Here is a 15,283-nt window from a genome sequence, read left to right on the forward strand (position 1 = left end):
ACAATACAGCAATAAAGAGAGTCAATCCCTGCCCACAATGAGCTCACAGTCTAGAGTGGGGGAGGGCATCAGTTAACAACTTCATTAATGGGCATGAGCACATCCATGGGGTACCAATTCTGGAAGAGCAGATGCAGTGGTTACCCTGAAATCGGGAGGCTGTTTCCAATAGCATCTCTCCTCACCTTGCCACCCTGTCCTCTCTTCCCACTCTCGACGATCAGGTCTCCGCTCTCAACTCCACCCTCTCTACTCATCTCGACTCTCTCGCCCCCCTTTCCCTCCGCCGCTCTCGCTCCACTAACCCACAGCCCTGGATCACCTCCTCCGTCCGCCTCCTACGCTCCTATGCTCGAGCTGCTGAGCGCTGCTGGCGAAAGTCCAAGCACCGAGCCGACCTCACACACTTCAAATTTATCCTTTCCTGCCTTAACTCTGCCCTCTCCTCCGCCAGGCAAAGCTTCTTCTCCTCCCTCATCGACACCCATGCCCGTCACCCCCGCCGATTGTTCCGGACCTTTAACTCTCTCCTTAGGCCCCCTGTTCCTCCCCCTCCCCCATCTCTCACCCCCAATGATCTGGCCACCTATTTCCTCACGAAAATCAACACGATCAGGTCTGAGCTCCCCAAAGTCACCCCTCCGCCTCTCCCCTCCCCCCCCAACAACCCCCTCCCCTACTTTCCCATCCTTCCCTGCAGTATCCTCAGAGGAGATCTCCTCCCTCCTCGCAAGTGCCACCCCCTCCACCTGCGCCTCGGACCCCATTCCCTCTCACCTTCTTAAAACCATCGCCCCTGCCCTCCTCCCTTCCTTAACTTCTATTTTTAACCACTCAATCTCCAAGGGCTCCTTCCCCTCTGCCTTCAAACACGCCCACGTCTCCCCCATCCTAAAAAAACCCGCTCTTGACCCCACTTCCCCCTCCAGTTATCGTCCTATCTCCCTACTACCCTTCCTTTCCAAAATCTTAGAACGAGTCGTCTACAATCGATGCCTAGAATTCCTTAACTCCCATTCTCTCCTAGACCCCCTCCAATCTGGCTTCCGTCCCCTCCACTCTACCGAGACTGCTCTCTCTAAGGTCACCCATGACCTCCTTCTTGCCAAATCCAATGGCTCCTACTCCATTCTGATCCTCCTTGACCTCTCTGCTGCCTTTGACACCGTCGACCATCCCCTCCTCCTCCATACCTTATCTCACCTTGGCTTCACGGACTCTGTCCTCTCCTGGTTCTCCTCTTACCTCTCTGGCCGATCATTCTCGGTCTCCTACGCTGGAGCCTCCTCCCCCTCCTATCCTTTAACTGTTGGAGTTCCTCAAGGGTCAGTTCTTGGCCCTCTTCTGTTCTCCATTTACACTCACTCCCTCGGTGAACGCATCCGCTCTCACGGCTTCGACTACCATCTCTACGCAGATGACACGCAGATCTACATCTCCGCCCCTGTCCTCTCCCCCTCCCTTCAGGCTCGCATCTCCTCCTGCCTCCGGGACGTCTCCACCTGGATGTCGGCCCGCCACCTAAAACTCAACATGAGCAAGACGGAGCTCCTCATCTTCCCTCCCAAGCCCGGTCCGCTCCCAGACTTCTCCATCACTGTGGATGGCACGACCATCCTTCCCGTCCCGCAGGCCCGCAATCTCGGTGTCATCCTTGACTCGTCCCTCTCGTTCACCCCACACATCCTATCCATTACCAAGACCTGCCGGTTTCACCTCTACAATATCGCCAAGATCCGCCCTTTCCTCTCCACCCAAACGGCTACCTTACTATTACGGGCTCTCGTTATATCCCGGCTAGACTACTGTGTCAGCCTTCTCTCTGACCTCCCTTCCTCCTTTCTCGCCCCGCTCCGGTCTAGTCTTCACTCCGCTGCCCGGCTCATCTTCCTGCAGAAACGATCTGGGCATGTCACTCCCCTTCTTAAACAACTCCAGTGGTTGCCTATCGACCTCCGCTCCAAACAAAAACTCCTCACTCTAGGCTTCAAGGCTCTCCATCACCTTGCCCCTTCCTACCTCTCCTCCCTTCTCTCTTTCTACCGCCCACCCCGCACGCTCCGCTCCTCTGCCGCCCACCTCCTCGCCGTCCCTCGGTCTCGCCTATCCCGCCGTCGACCCCTGGGTCACGTCCTCCCGCGGTCCTGGAACGCCCTCCCTCCTCACCTCCGCCAAACTGATTCTCTTTCCCTCTTCAAAACCTTACTTAAAAATCACCTCCTCCAAGAGGCCTTCCCAGACTGAGCTCCTCTTCCCCCTCTACTCCCTCTGCCATCCCCCCTTTACCTCTCCGCAGCTAAAGCCTCATTTTCCCCTTTTCCCTCTGCTCCTCCACCTCTCCCTTCCCATCCCCACAGCACTGTACCCGTCCGCTCAACTGTATATATTTTCGTTACCCTATTTATTTTGTTAATGAATTGTACATCGCCTTGATTCTATTTAGTTGCCATTGTTTTTACGAGATGTTCTTCCCCTTGACGCTGTTTAGTGCCATTGTTCTTGTCTGTCCGTCTCCCCCGATTAGACTGTAAGCCCGTCAAACGGCAGGGACTGTCTCTATCTGTTGCCGACTTGTTCATCCCAAGCGCTTAGTACAGTGCTCTGCACATAGTAAGCGCTCAATAAATACTATTGAATGAATGAATGAATGAATGATGGGAAACAAAGGAGCCCCATACCAGCAGAAGGCCAGCAAAAAACCGAAAGGCTCCGACATGGGTGCTAAACTTGGGTTAAATGGTAGCAATTTTAAGGCTCATACGAGACTTAAAGGAACAGTAAATGGGACTGCTCTAAATAACCCCCAAGGGATAGGATGTTTGGCTCACAATACTCTGAAGGTACAGAGTCTGGTCAGCTCGAAAGAAGGAGCTTTCATTGTTAGGGGAAACATACACTTCCTCAGTTGGACAGCAGACCTGAATTCTTTACCTCTGAACCCACAATGTTGGTTCAGCAAATGGAGGATTTTCCCCAAGGGGTGTGCAGGGGAATAGAGATAAACTGGGGAATTTCAAGGTTAAATCAGTGACTGTGTCTTTTCAAAGAGTCGGCAACCTCATAGCGTGGAAGTCACCAAAAGAGACTCAAATAATATTCACTTTTGCAGGGGCCGGAAGGGGCCAGAAGACTGACAAACACTCTCCACATTGCAACACGGAGCAGCAGCCAGATTAAAGTAGAGCTGCTCGACCATAACCTGATAAATACATCCATAGTGCAACAGGAAAACTAGGGCACCGGGACACTCCCTGGGGTAAGTGGAGGAGGGTTAGAGATAATAATAATGGTATTTGTTAAGTGCTTACTGTGTATCAAGAACTGTACTAAACACTGGGTTAGACAGAAGATAATCAAGTCCCACATGGGGCTCACAGTTTAAGTGGGAGGGAGAACAGGTTTTGACACTAAATTTGGCAGATGAGGGAACTGAGGCACAGAGAAGTCAAGAGACTTATCCAAGTTCACACAGCAGGCAAGTGGCAGAACTGAGATTAGAACCCAGGGCCTCTGACTCCCAGGCCTGTGCTCTTTCCTGTAGGCCACAGCGGTCTCTGTGCAGGGAGAGGATAGTTTTGCAGGGAGGGGGAGTGTCAAAGTGGGAATCTCACAGCTATGAGTGGATTTCTCTTTTGGATGATGTGAAAATGTATATATTTGGACCCTTAAACATCTGGATTCTGGATTTATTTTGGAAATGAACTTGGGTTTTGCCCCATGAAGATGGCTTTTATACTACGGACCTCAATTAATGCCAATTCAGCATCCAGGTATTTTGTTGACTAGAGACAAAGAAAGGAAACATTAGGCCGTTTTGCTGCCACAGCTAATCTGTGGTTTTTTTTAACCTCTTGGTGCTTTAGTATCATATCCTATAAGTGAAGTTTCAAAATATTTACGCAGGAAGTTTTATATTTTTGAAGCAATGACTCAAGTAATGCTACATACAGATATATAGATGTGTGGAAACAGAAATAGGCAAACACTAATTTATATAATCTACATTCATATCTTTCACATCTCATGTTTATATTAATTTAGCAAATGGCCACGTCAAGTTCTTTCTGCTGAAATGATAATGAGATGTTTATTGAGAAAATTGTCTCAATAATTAATGATTTGTGCAATGTACAGTTAAGCTGGCTTTATCCTCTGTCTTCTACATCACCTATGTATTTGGGTCTGTGCCCCTTAAGCACTTTGAATTTTAATGCCTCCAGCATTTATGTACACATCCATATGTAATTTAATAATTACATAAATGCACACATCCATATGTAATTTAATTTTAGTGTCTTTAGTCTTTAAGATCCTTTGGGGAAGGGAACATGTCTACCTACTCTCCCAAGCACCTGCTCTGCACACAGTAAGTGCTCAGTAAATACCATTGATTGATTGAATCCTAACAGAAGATTTACAAACCAACTAATCAACCCCCAAATTAATTCTACCCTAGGCAAGGGTAGAGTCCAGTGTGGGTCACTGAATTTGCTTCCAGCAGCAGGTGCTGATGCTTGATGGCTTGGGAATAATTTGTTGGCTGCTGCTGCTGCTACTAATGCCACGTGGTATGTTCGGATAGGATCACATCCTCCAATATTTTTCTTTAAGATAAACCAGAATGGGAGCCCAAGTCATGGAGGGGTGGTAGTAATAACAGTAGTAATAGTATTTATTAAACAGTGATGGGGCTCACAATCTAAAAATGAAGAGGTACAGACTCCAGCATGACTGCCCAGAAGGAACAGTTTGACAGGTGAGGGTAGTTTCAGTTGGCTTCACAACATCTCTAGAATCTGCCCTTTCCTCTCCATGCCAACTACAACCACGGTGAGCCAAGCACTTATCTCATCCCACCTTCACTACTGCTTCAGCCTCCTTGCTGACCTCCCACCCTCCTGTCTCTGCCCAATCCAGGCCATGCTTCACTCAGCTGCCTGGCTCATTTTTATTTTTTTAAAAAAAAAAAAAGCTCAGCCCATATTTCTCCACTCCTCAGGAACCTCCGGTGGTTGCCCCTCCACCTCCGCGTCAAACAGAAACTCCTTACCATCAGCTTTAAAGCACTCAGTTTGCCCCCTCCTACCTCAACTTGCTGATTTCCTACAACTCAGCCCACACACTTTGCTCCTCTAACACCAACCTACTCACTGTACCTTGACCTCATCTATCTCCCTGACGACCCCCTTGCCCACATCCTCCCTCTGACTTGGAACTCTCTCTCCTTCATACAAGACAGACCACCCCTCTCCCCACCTTCAAAACCTTATTAAAATCCCATCTCCTCCAAGAGGCCTTCCTTGACTAAGCCCTCATTTCCCCTACTCCCTCCCTCTTCTGCATCATGTAGGCACTTGGAACCTTTAAGCACTTGATATTCAGTCCACCCTCAGCCTCACAGCACTTACTTACATATCCGTAATTTACTTTTATGTCTGTCTTCCCCTCTAGACTGTAAGCTCCTTGTGGGCAGAGAACACTGTCTACCAATTCTATTGTATTATACTCTCCCAAATGCTTATTACCATGTTCTGCCCACAATAAAGACTCAATAAATGCAGTTGATTGACTGTTTGATTGGCTCTGCTCCTTTCAGTTGTCTTTAGCTTTTCTCACGTGAGGCAGTTCCTCTGTTACAACCCAATCAGGGACCTCACTTCAGGAGGGGAGTGAAAGACTCCTCAACCAGCAGTGATCCCAACACTCAAATTCAATTGGAAGTTGTCATAAATGGATTTTGGTCATTTGGTCTCCCATGTTTCAGAGCAACGTCCTAAACAGCCAGCCATGACCACAAGCTCTCCTCTTTCTCACACCCAACTAGCATTTATACTCAGTTTGCCCTTCGCTCGGTTCAGGATTCCAATGAAAACAAGCCCACAAGCATTTGTACCTTGTCTCATTTCATCTCTGCAGGTCGTCCTAGGTCTCTGTCCATTTGTGCACTTTGACTCACCTTAGCCAGGACTTTTCAAGATGCATTTTGCTGAGTTTCATAGTCCTTAGCTGGCCAGGGTGATGCTCATAGAAGTTCACTTCTTCCTCCTCTTTGTAGAAAAAGGACAATCTGCTTCCTCCTGGAACACACACATTCACACATCCTCCATCAGGGCAATCTACAGGGATGATGGCAGGTTTTTTTTTTTTGGTACTTATAAAGCACTTACTATGTGCCAAGAACTGTGCTACGTCCAGGGTTAGATCCTCATATCAGTCAGGCACTGTCCCATCAGGAGTTCACAGTCAATCATACTTATTGAGTGCTTACTGTTTGCAGGTCACTGTACTAAGCACTTGAGAGAGTACAATATAATCTATGAGGGAGGGAAAACAGGTACCTTATCTCCATTTCACAGATGAGAAAACAGGCACAGAGAGGTTAAGTGATGAGCTTAAGGTCACATATTAGACCACTGGCAGAGCTGGGACTTGTCTTACATTGTCGAGTCACTTCCGACCCATAGCGATGCCATGGACACATCTCTCCCAGAACGCCCCACCTCCATCTGCAATCATTCTGGCAGTGTATCCGTAGAGTTTTCTTGGTAAAAATATGGAAGTGGTTTATCATTGCCTCCTTCCATGCAGTAAACTTGGGTCTCCATCCTCAACTCTCTCCCATGCCTCTGCTGCCCAGCACAGGGGAGCTTTGACTTGTAGCAGATTTCTTTCCAAGTATCCTGACTTCCATTCCCACATTCTTCCCATGCCGCCTCCCTTCCTACCTCCTAGATACATTATGGCCTCTATTTAACTTTGACAAACACCGGAAGTAAATAAGTGAATAGGTCAGCGGAATAGACCTTGAAAAGCCTACTCTTAGGCAAATAATCTTTCTTAGGCTTCTGAGGGTCAATACGGTGGCTGCCCAGGGGCTAATGAAGGTGGCTGGACTAGCCAGCACAGCTTTGATTCTGACTGGTGATGGATTGTGTGTTTTTCCCATCTGCTTTATCTGTCAACATTAATAAGAATTCAATCATATTTATTGAGCACTTATTGTGTGCAGAGCACTGTACCAAGCACTTGGAAAGAACAATTCAGTAAGACAGAGACAATCCCTGCCCAAAATGGGCTCACAGTCTAGAAGTGGGGAGACAGACATCAAAACAAATACTTCTCTGATCTGTGGAAAGAAACACTATGCTTTTTTCTTGCTTCCAGAGCCATCTCTAGGGCAATGACAGAGGAAAATTAATTTGCAAATATTTCTCTTTGGCGGTATTTACCCCCTAAAAGTCTGGTAGAGTAAAAGCAGGCCAGACTTTACACTATTGGTCAGACCGCACCAACTGCCTTGCTGGTCACCCTGCCTCTACCCTCTTCCCTCTTCTGTGATGCTGCACAGATCATCTCCTTGCAGTATTGCTCAGCACACATCTCTCTACTTCTCTATTTTTAGACTGTGAGTCCCCTGAGGGCCAGGGACCATGTCTAATTACCATCTGTGTATTCTTTCCCAGCCCTTAGTGAAGTGCTCTACACCCAGTAAACACTTAATAAATCCCAGTACTGCTACTTCTCAAAAGCCTCCTTGGGTTACTCATCTCCCCCTGCATCAAGCAGAAATTCCTTATATTTGGCTTCTGAGCTCTCTACCAGCTCTTGGCCTCCTGCTTATTAGCTGTCTTCACCTGCTACTCCTCAACTCATCCTCTCAAACTCACTTTATAACCTTATCCCTCTATCTGACTCCTCACTCACACTGACCCACTTCCCCCGCCCCCCGAACGTGGAACTCCCTCTCCCCATAAGTCTGGCAGACTACAGCTCTTCACAGCTTTAAATTCCTCCTAAAATTCCATCTACAGTAATAGTAGTAACAGTATTAATTAAATGCCTCCTATGTGCAAAGCACTGAAAGTGCTGGGAAAAATATATGGGCGAGAATTACATGAAGTCCCTGGCCCTCCAGGGGCTCACAGTCTAAGAAAATAATTGGGGAGGGGTTTGGCCACTGTCAAAGATTAATTCACATGGTCCCCATCCACATCTTTAGCATTTTTTTACTTGATTCATATCCTCAGCACTTATGTAGATATGTATATTTTTATTAACATATTTTTCTGTAAATTCAAATGTTTAAGATGTTTTCATCCAAGTGTGTTGTCCTGCTTTGTACTTTATTCTTGCTCTTCCTTCAGTTTTTATTATTTGAAAATCATTTTTGTCTCCAACTGTAAACTTGATAAGGACAGAAAACATGTATCTCACTTCTGCGGCACTCTCCCAAGCACTTAATACAGTGTCTCACACACAGAAAGAGCTCAGTAAATACATTAACTGATAGTTCAATTGCCTGAGACAGGTTTTCCCACTTTGGGTCTGAAACAAGCTATCTGGTGGCAACATAGTCTAGTGAAAAGTGCCCGGCTAGATTGATTCACTGATTGACTGATTCATTGATTGACTGATTAAGGAGCACTGGGCGAGTAAAGTCTGCAGGAGCATACTGGCCTGACTAGAGGGGCAGGAAGGAGAGTTTAATTATGGGTTTGCAGTGGGCAATCAATCAATAGTTGTTGGGCGAGTACAATGGAGTTAGTAGACATAATACCTGGCCAGAAGGAGTTTACAAATTAGTGGGTCAATCAGTAGCTGTTGAGCGAATACAATGGAGTTAGCAGACATAATTCATTCACTCACTCAATAGTATTTATTGAGCGCTTACTATGTGCAGAGCACTGTACTAAGCGCTTGGAATGTACAAGTTGGCAACAGATAGAGGCAGTCCCTGCCCTTTGGCGGGCTTACAGTCTAATCGGGGGAGACAGGCAGACAAGAACAATGGCAATAGAGTCAAGGGGAAGAACATCTCATAAAAACAATGGCAAATAAATAGAATCAGGGTGATGTACATCTCATTAAACAAAATAAACAAAATAAGTAGGGTGATGAAGATATATATAAAATCCCTAGCCAGAAGGATTTTACCATTTAGTGGGTCAATCAGTCAGTTGGTAGTGTTTACTGAATGCTTACTGTTTGCAGACCACTATGCTAAGCGCTTGGGAGAGTGTGCTATAACAATAAACAGGCATATTCCCTGCTCATAACGAGTTTACAGTCTAGAGGGGGAGACAGACATTAATATAAGCACATAAATCACAGATATGTACATAAGTGCCGTGGGGCTGAGGACGGGGGATAATAATGACGATGTTATTTGTTAAGTACTTACTAGGTGCCGAGCACTGTGCTAAGCGCTGGGGTAGATACAAGGTAATCAGGTTGTTCCACGTAGGGCTCACAGTCTTAATCCCATTTTACAGATGAGGTAACTGAGGCACAGAGAAGTTAAGTGACTTGCCCAAAGTCACACAGCTAAGTGGCAGAGCCGGCATTAGAACCCACGTCCTCTGCCCCAAGGTCGTACAGTACTTGGCACATAGTAAGTGCTTAACAAATACCATAATTACTATTATTACGAGGGGACTGAGGCACAGGGAGGTGAAGTGACCTACTCAAGGTCACCCAGCAGACAAAGGACTTCTCCAGAGTTTCCCCCACCGCAGAAAGGGAGCAAGTCAGGGTGACAAAGAAGGGAGTAGTACAGTGCCTAGCAACATAGTAAGCTCTTAACAATTACCATTAAAAAAAAGAGGAAAGGAGGGTTTAGGCCAGGAAGACCTCTTGGAGATGCGCTAGACAGATATTAAAATAAATAACAGGTAGGGGAAGCGACTGAGTATAAGGTTATGTATGCAGGTGCTATAGGGGTTGTGAGTACCTTAGTATATGCACGTGTTGGTGTACCATTTTGTAGGTAGGTTCCGTATACTCGGTCGAGAATAAACTTGCATCGTGTGTGTAGGAGTAACAGAGTCGAAGAACAGTTTTGGCGCTAGGCAGAAGGCTTGGATTGGAGAACTCTAGTCGGGAAGCCCATCTGGTCAGTGGTCGACTCTGCCTTCTAATTGGGGTAGGGGGAGCAGGATAAAGGGGAGGAGGGGGGAGATGGAGGAGGGCAAAGGGCAAGGTTAGGAGGGAGCAACGCCACGGCTCCCGCTCCAGGGTGGGCCTAGGGCAGGTTAAGGAAAACACACCACGGCGGGATCCCGTGACTTCTCACTCCATACTGAGAAGGGCCAGCAAAGAAATGGACGGGGAGCCCTGCGGCCAAGGGGAAAGATTTGGGGGTGGGCAAAGGGGGAGGGAGCAGAAGCGGTCCTTTTGGCGGAATTGAGGTGAGGGCGGACGCCCCCCGAAGGCAGAGTCGGTCGAGTGTGAAAAGCGCGAGCCCCTCGGGAGGGCGGGGTGCGGAACCTGGGCCCCGCCCCCTGGCCTCCCCCCGCCCCCGGCCCTGCGCCTTCCTCCTGCGCTCGGCGCAGCTGGCTGGGACCCGGGTTTCCTGAAGCCGTGTGAGCGACCACCCTCCACTCGGCGCTCCTCTTTCTCTCTCTCCTCCCTCGCTCGTCCATTCCTCTCTCCTTCCCCTGTCCGGCCGCCATGGCGCCCCCGGCCCACTCGCTCCTGCTGTTGGTGCTGCTGCTGCTGCCGCCGTCCCTGAGCGGTGAGTGCGGGATGGGGGGAAGGGGGCGGCTGGGCGGGAGCGGGGGGTCCCGACCCGAGCCCGGCTCCACGAGGCGGCGGCGAGCAGGGTGGGCTGCCGCGGCCGGCGGGGCGCTCGCCGCGGGCGGGGGGGCCGGACGGGACTGGCTGCTCCAGCCCGGATTTCCTGGCCCCGGGGCTCCGGCCGCCGTCCCGCTCCCGCGGCCCCATCGCCCCCGGGCCGGCTGAGAAATGACGGGCTGCCTCCCTGCCTGCCTGCTGGATGCAAGAGGCGCGTGGAGTTGTGCGCGGGGCCTTCTGCTTCTGGCCCTGGCCCAACTTGGACCTAGCTTTCCCCTTCTGGCAAACGGGGAGCGTCGCCCTCCCTCTCCCCGCCTAAGGGCCCTTCCAAGTGTGGGGAGGGATCTGGGGCGTCGTCATTTTCTCGGCACACCGTTAGATCCGGGGAAGAGCGGGGCGGGGTGCTGATGGTAGGCACTGCCCCGGGAAGGCCAATTTCAGTTGGGCATCAATTTCTTCTCTACCGCCTCTAAGTGAACGAGAACTAGCGTGGCCTAGTGGAAAGAGCCCGGGCCCGGGAGTCGGAGGACCTGGGTTATAATCCCGGCTCTGCTGCGGGACCTTGGGCGAGTCACTTAACTTCCCAGTTCCCTCCTCTGCGGAGCGGAGGTTTGATACCCGTCCTCCCTTCCCACTTAGACCGTGAGCCTCCTGCGGGACCTGATTATCTTGCATCTTCCCCGGCGTTTGGTACAGTGCTCTGCACACAGTAAGAGTTTAAATACCCGTCGAACCCTTATTGAGTGCTTACTTATGGGCACAGTATATATACCACGGTTATCATCCAAAGATTCCCACCGTCCCCAAGCAACCCAATGGTATGCCGAGAAGGCAGGCCATAGGCTTGGAGCTCAATCGATAATTCAAGGGTGTTTATTGAGAGTTTACCGTGTGCAGTGCAGAGCTGGGGAGAGTAAAATGCAAGAGACGACCTGAGATTTGGCAAGTCATTCGTTCAGACGACCTGAAAGTAGTAACCTGGGTAGTTTACCCTTCTCTGCTAAAATGAACGGGTTTGCATCTGGACAACCCCTGTGGACTAATTCTTTTAAAAATTGTAAATGATTTTGAAGGTTGTAACTGATTTAAAATCACCTATTCAATCCGCTACATGATAAAAAAAAAAAAAACCATCGTTGTGGTGTTGTGCTTATATAACAACTGCTGCACTGGGGCCAAATCTCAGATTTGGGCACTAGGAGTAAAGTGTTCTACCGATTTAAGGGCTACATCCCAAAAGGTAATACCTATAGGCACCTTGGAAGAAACAGCGTGCCTTCCTTGGCTAAATTTTAATTAGATTCCTGCTTCAATAAGCTCTACGTTAAATTTTGATAGTTGAAAATTTGGGGGGGGGGGGCGGAATATGGGTTTTTTGGGCTACCTTATTTTGATAAGGTAAAAATTTGCTCCCGAGAGTTATTGTTTTCTATTTTTCATGTTAGGGAAGCAGTGTGGTCTAGTGGATAGAACACGGGCCTGGGAGTCTTAGGATCTGTGTTCTAATCTTGATTCTGCCAATTGCTGTGTGACCTTGGGCAAGTCACTTAACTTCTCTGTGCCTCAGTTTATTCAACTGCAAAATGGGGATTAAATGCCTCCCTCCTACTTAGACTGTGAGCCCCATGTGGAACAGGGACTGTTTCTGACTTTATTAACTTGTACCCACCCCAGCGCTTAGGACAGTGCTTGACACGTAGTAAGCACCTAACAGATACCATTTCAAAAAAAAAAAAAAAGAACCTTTAGATATGATAACCTGTAAATCCAACTTGAAGTTTTGTGCTCATTATTTATGATCTCATTCATCAGTCAATACTTTCCAAAGTCTATTATTGCTTTAACGTATCAATTTCTCATAAATACGATCAACTTCAGTGAAAGCTTTTTCAAAGAGTAAATAAAAACTGGATATGTGTATGTACCAGATCACAACTCAAAATAAAATCTTCTTAAAAATTCTGCATTGCCTTCAACTCTATAAACTTGGAAAGCTGCTTCCAGAAACATCTTAGAAGATTTCTGAGAAGATCCTGGTCTCAAGTGTAAATGAAGGTAAATTAAGATAAATTTGCAGAGATTGGTTGCTGTGCTTCTTAAACCAGCTCAGGTATTCCTCATATATTTAACACTGTATTTCTGAATGTTTCTTTCACATTTTGAGAGAGAGAGAATGATTTAGTACTTTAGAAATAACATACCAGCTAACTGTGGGATCTATAGAGATTAAATTTTATCTTTTAGTGTACTTAACACCAGTTCCAAAGAGCCAGTAGTTGCCCTTTATTCTGAACTGGGGCAAAAATCAAAAGAAAGAGTGTTGTCAGAATGATGTACGAGAGTTTCTTAGCCCATATTTGACCTAGAATCTGCAGCATGGCCTAGTGGCAAGAGCATGGGCTTGGGAGTTAAGAGGACGTGGGTTCTAATGCTGGCTCTGCCACTTGTCTGCAGTGTGACCTGGGCAAGTCATTTAACTCCTCTGTGCCTGTTACCTCACCTGTAAAATGGGGATTAAGAGTGTGAGCCCCATGTGGGACAACCTGATTACCTTGTAGCTACCCCAGCACTTAGAACAGTGCTTGGCATACAGTAAGCACTTAACAAATAGCATCATTATTATTATTAGTCCTGCTTCTTTTCCAGCCTGAGTAGAGCTCTAGAAATAGTGTCTGGGCCCAGCTTAGTTCTGCTGAGAACTGGAAATGGACCCAGGCCTCACTTTTGAGGGGCACTACCGATCAGATTTCCGGGGTGGTTATCCCAAGAGGCTGCTGGGACTACAAGGCAGCCTACTTAAGAGAAGCAGCATGGCCTATTGGATAGAGCATGGGCCTGGAGGTCAGAAGGACCTGGGTTCTAATTCCGGCTTCTCCACTTGTCTGCTGCGTGACCTTGGGTGAGTCACTTAACTTCTCTGGGCCTGTTACCTCATCTGTAAAATGGAGAGTAAGACTGTGAGCCCCACGTGGGACACGGACTGTGTCCAACTTGATTAGTTTGTATCTACCCCAGTACCTGGTACGTAGTAAGCGCCTAACAAATACCATGTAAAAACAAAAAGCAAAGGCACCCCATGTGAGTGAGGCAGTACCTCCCAGAACTGCCCTATGAGAAAGGGCCCTAGGAAAGTAGATTGAGGGGGAGGGATATCCAAACCTAGCTGAAACCTGGCCAGATTTGGCTGTGTTCTGACCTGACTTAAGGGCTCAGGGCCTTTATGACCTGCAGGGTGACCTGAACCTCTGCAGGGCTTTCAGATGTCGCCCCAATAACTCGTTCCCTTGAAAGTGGTGATCTCCTCATCTGCTGGTTTAGGCCCCTGCACTTTTAAATGTAAGGAAATAATTTACCACGGTGGCCCTGGGGAGGGGAGGGCGCAGTCCTCGGTCCCTGTTCCTGCTCTGGCAGCTTAGGTCACTTGGGGGGCGGAGGCTATAAGCAGGAAGATGAAGGTGGGGATGGGAAGGGTGGCTACACTTGGCTTGCAGCAACAGCTGTTGAAGTCATTACAGATAGATACTCTTAATACTGGAGGGTGGGGAGGGGAGACCGAAGGCAGGAAAGCCGCAGGAAAAGGGAAGGAGGAAGCAGGAATGCTGCGGTAAGTCAGCAAATAGTTCAGGATGTATCCCTGGGCCACACAGATTCAAAAGTTTTAGGTTTTTCCTCAACATTTTCACCGCCAAGATAGATACTTTGATTTTATGACTCTGTCCTCATTCAGCCACGGCCTGTCAATGTAGCGTATTTGAGCGGCGAATTGTCTATCTTCAGTGTTGTCAATGGAATCAATATGCGTTTTGGAATATTTAGCAATTTATTTTAAAATTTATCTTTTTCCCCTTCAGGGAGTTCTCTTCCCACTTTATAAATAGCCTCTGTAAGTAGTTTTATTGCTTAACTATCACATCTGGTCAGTTTTTGCTTATCTCTTGTATGAGTGCCATCCTTATCTCTCTATATAAAACCCTCCCCTCAAAACCCAGATTTTTCTAGTGTTAAATTTTTGAATAACGCTGGAGTTCAGCACCCGAAATTAAACAAGGTCACCAAGCATTGCTGTGTTTGCCCTTAAGTAATTGAAGTAGGGTGGCTATTCATCCAGTATTATATTGGCAGCGTGCTTTTCAACTGTCTGTCCCCGTCCCATGTGGATGGTGATGTGGGGATTTGTCTGGACCTTTATATCTGGTGTTCATATTTGAAACACCCAAACTTCCCTCCACCTCAGCTCTTGCCTCCAAGTTCTGCAGCTGAGAAGCAGCATTTTGCTCATCCTTCTCCCCTCCCAACCGTTCATTCTGTGTTGGTGCCTTCTTCTCTGTCTTCAATGTCACCCATGTCTCTCCTATCCTCAAAAAAGCCCTGCAGGATACTACCACACCATTCAGCTGTCACCCCATCTTCCTTCTCTCATTCCTTTCCAAACTCCTTGAATGGCTTGTATATACCCACTGCCCCCACCTCCTCTACTCTGTTTCTTCTTGACCCTCTCCAATCTGGTTCCCACCCACTTTGCTCTGCAGAGACTGCTCTTGCTAAGGTCATCCATGACTGCCTTCTTGCTACGTGCAATGGAGTCTGATCTGTCCTCATCCTCTGACCTTGTGGCAGCCTTCAATAGTGTAGAATACTCTCTTCTTCCGGAAACACTATCGAACCTTGATTTTTACTGATGTTTTTTGGTTCTCCTCTTAACTTTCTGGCT

The 15,283-nt window shown here is 47.8% G+C and overlaps 1 protein-coding gene across 2 annotated transcripts in view; it reads left to right on the forward strand.

Annotated features, from left to right (window-relative positions):
• SHISA5 (shisa family member 5) overlaps positions 1-15,283 on the forward strand; it is a 108,789-nt gene that overhangs the window by 38,073 nt on the left and 55,433 nt on the right. Inside the window, exon 1 of one of the 2 annotated variants that reach the window (XM_029050413.2) lies at positions 10,314-10,513. The exons of the other annotated variant lie outside the window; for it this stretch is intronic. Coding sequence (XP_028906246.1) covers positions 10,450-10,513 — 64 coding nt within the window. The 5' untranslated portion in view covers positions 10,314-10,449. Of the gene's footprint in view, positions 1-10,313; positions 10,514-15,283 lie in introns of those variants that run through there. 2 annotated transcript variants of the gene reach the window in all.

The sequence above is a fragment of the Ornithorhynchus anatinus genome, chromosome X1, assembly GCF_004115215.2.
Source record: "Ornithorhynchus anatinus isolate Pmale09 chromosome X1, mOrnAna1.pri.v4, whole genome shotgun sequence".
Classification (NCBI taxonomy): domain Eukaryota; kingdom Metazoa; phylum Chordata; class Mammalia; order Monotremata; family Ornithorhynchidae; genus Ornithorhynchus; species Ornithorhynchus anatinus.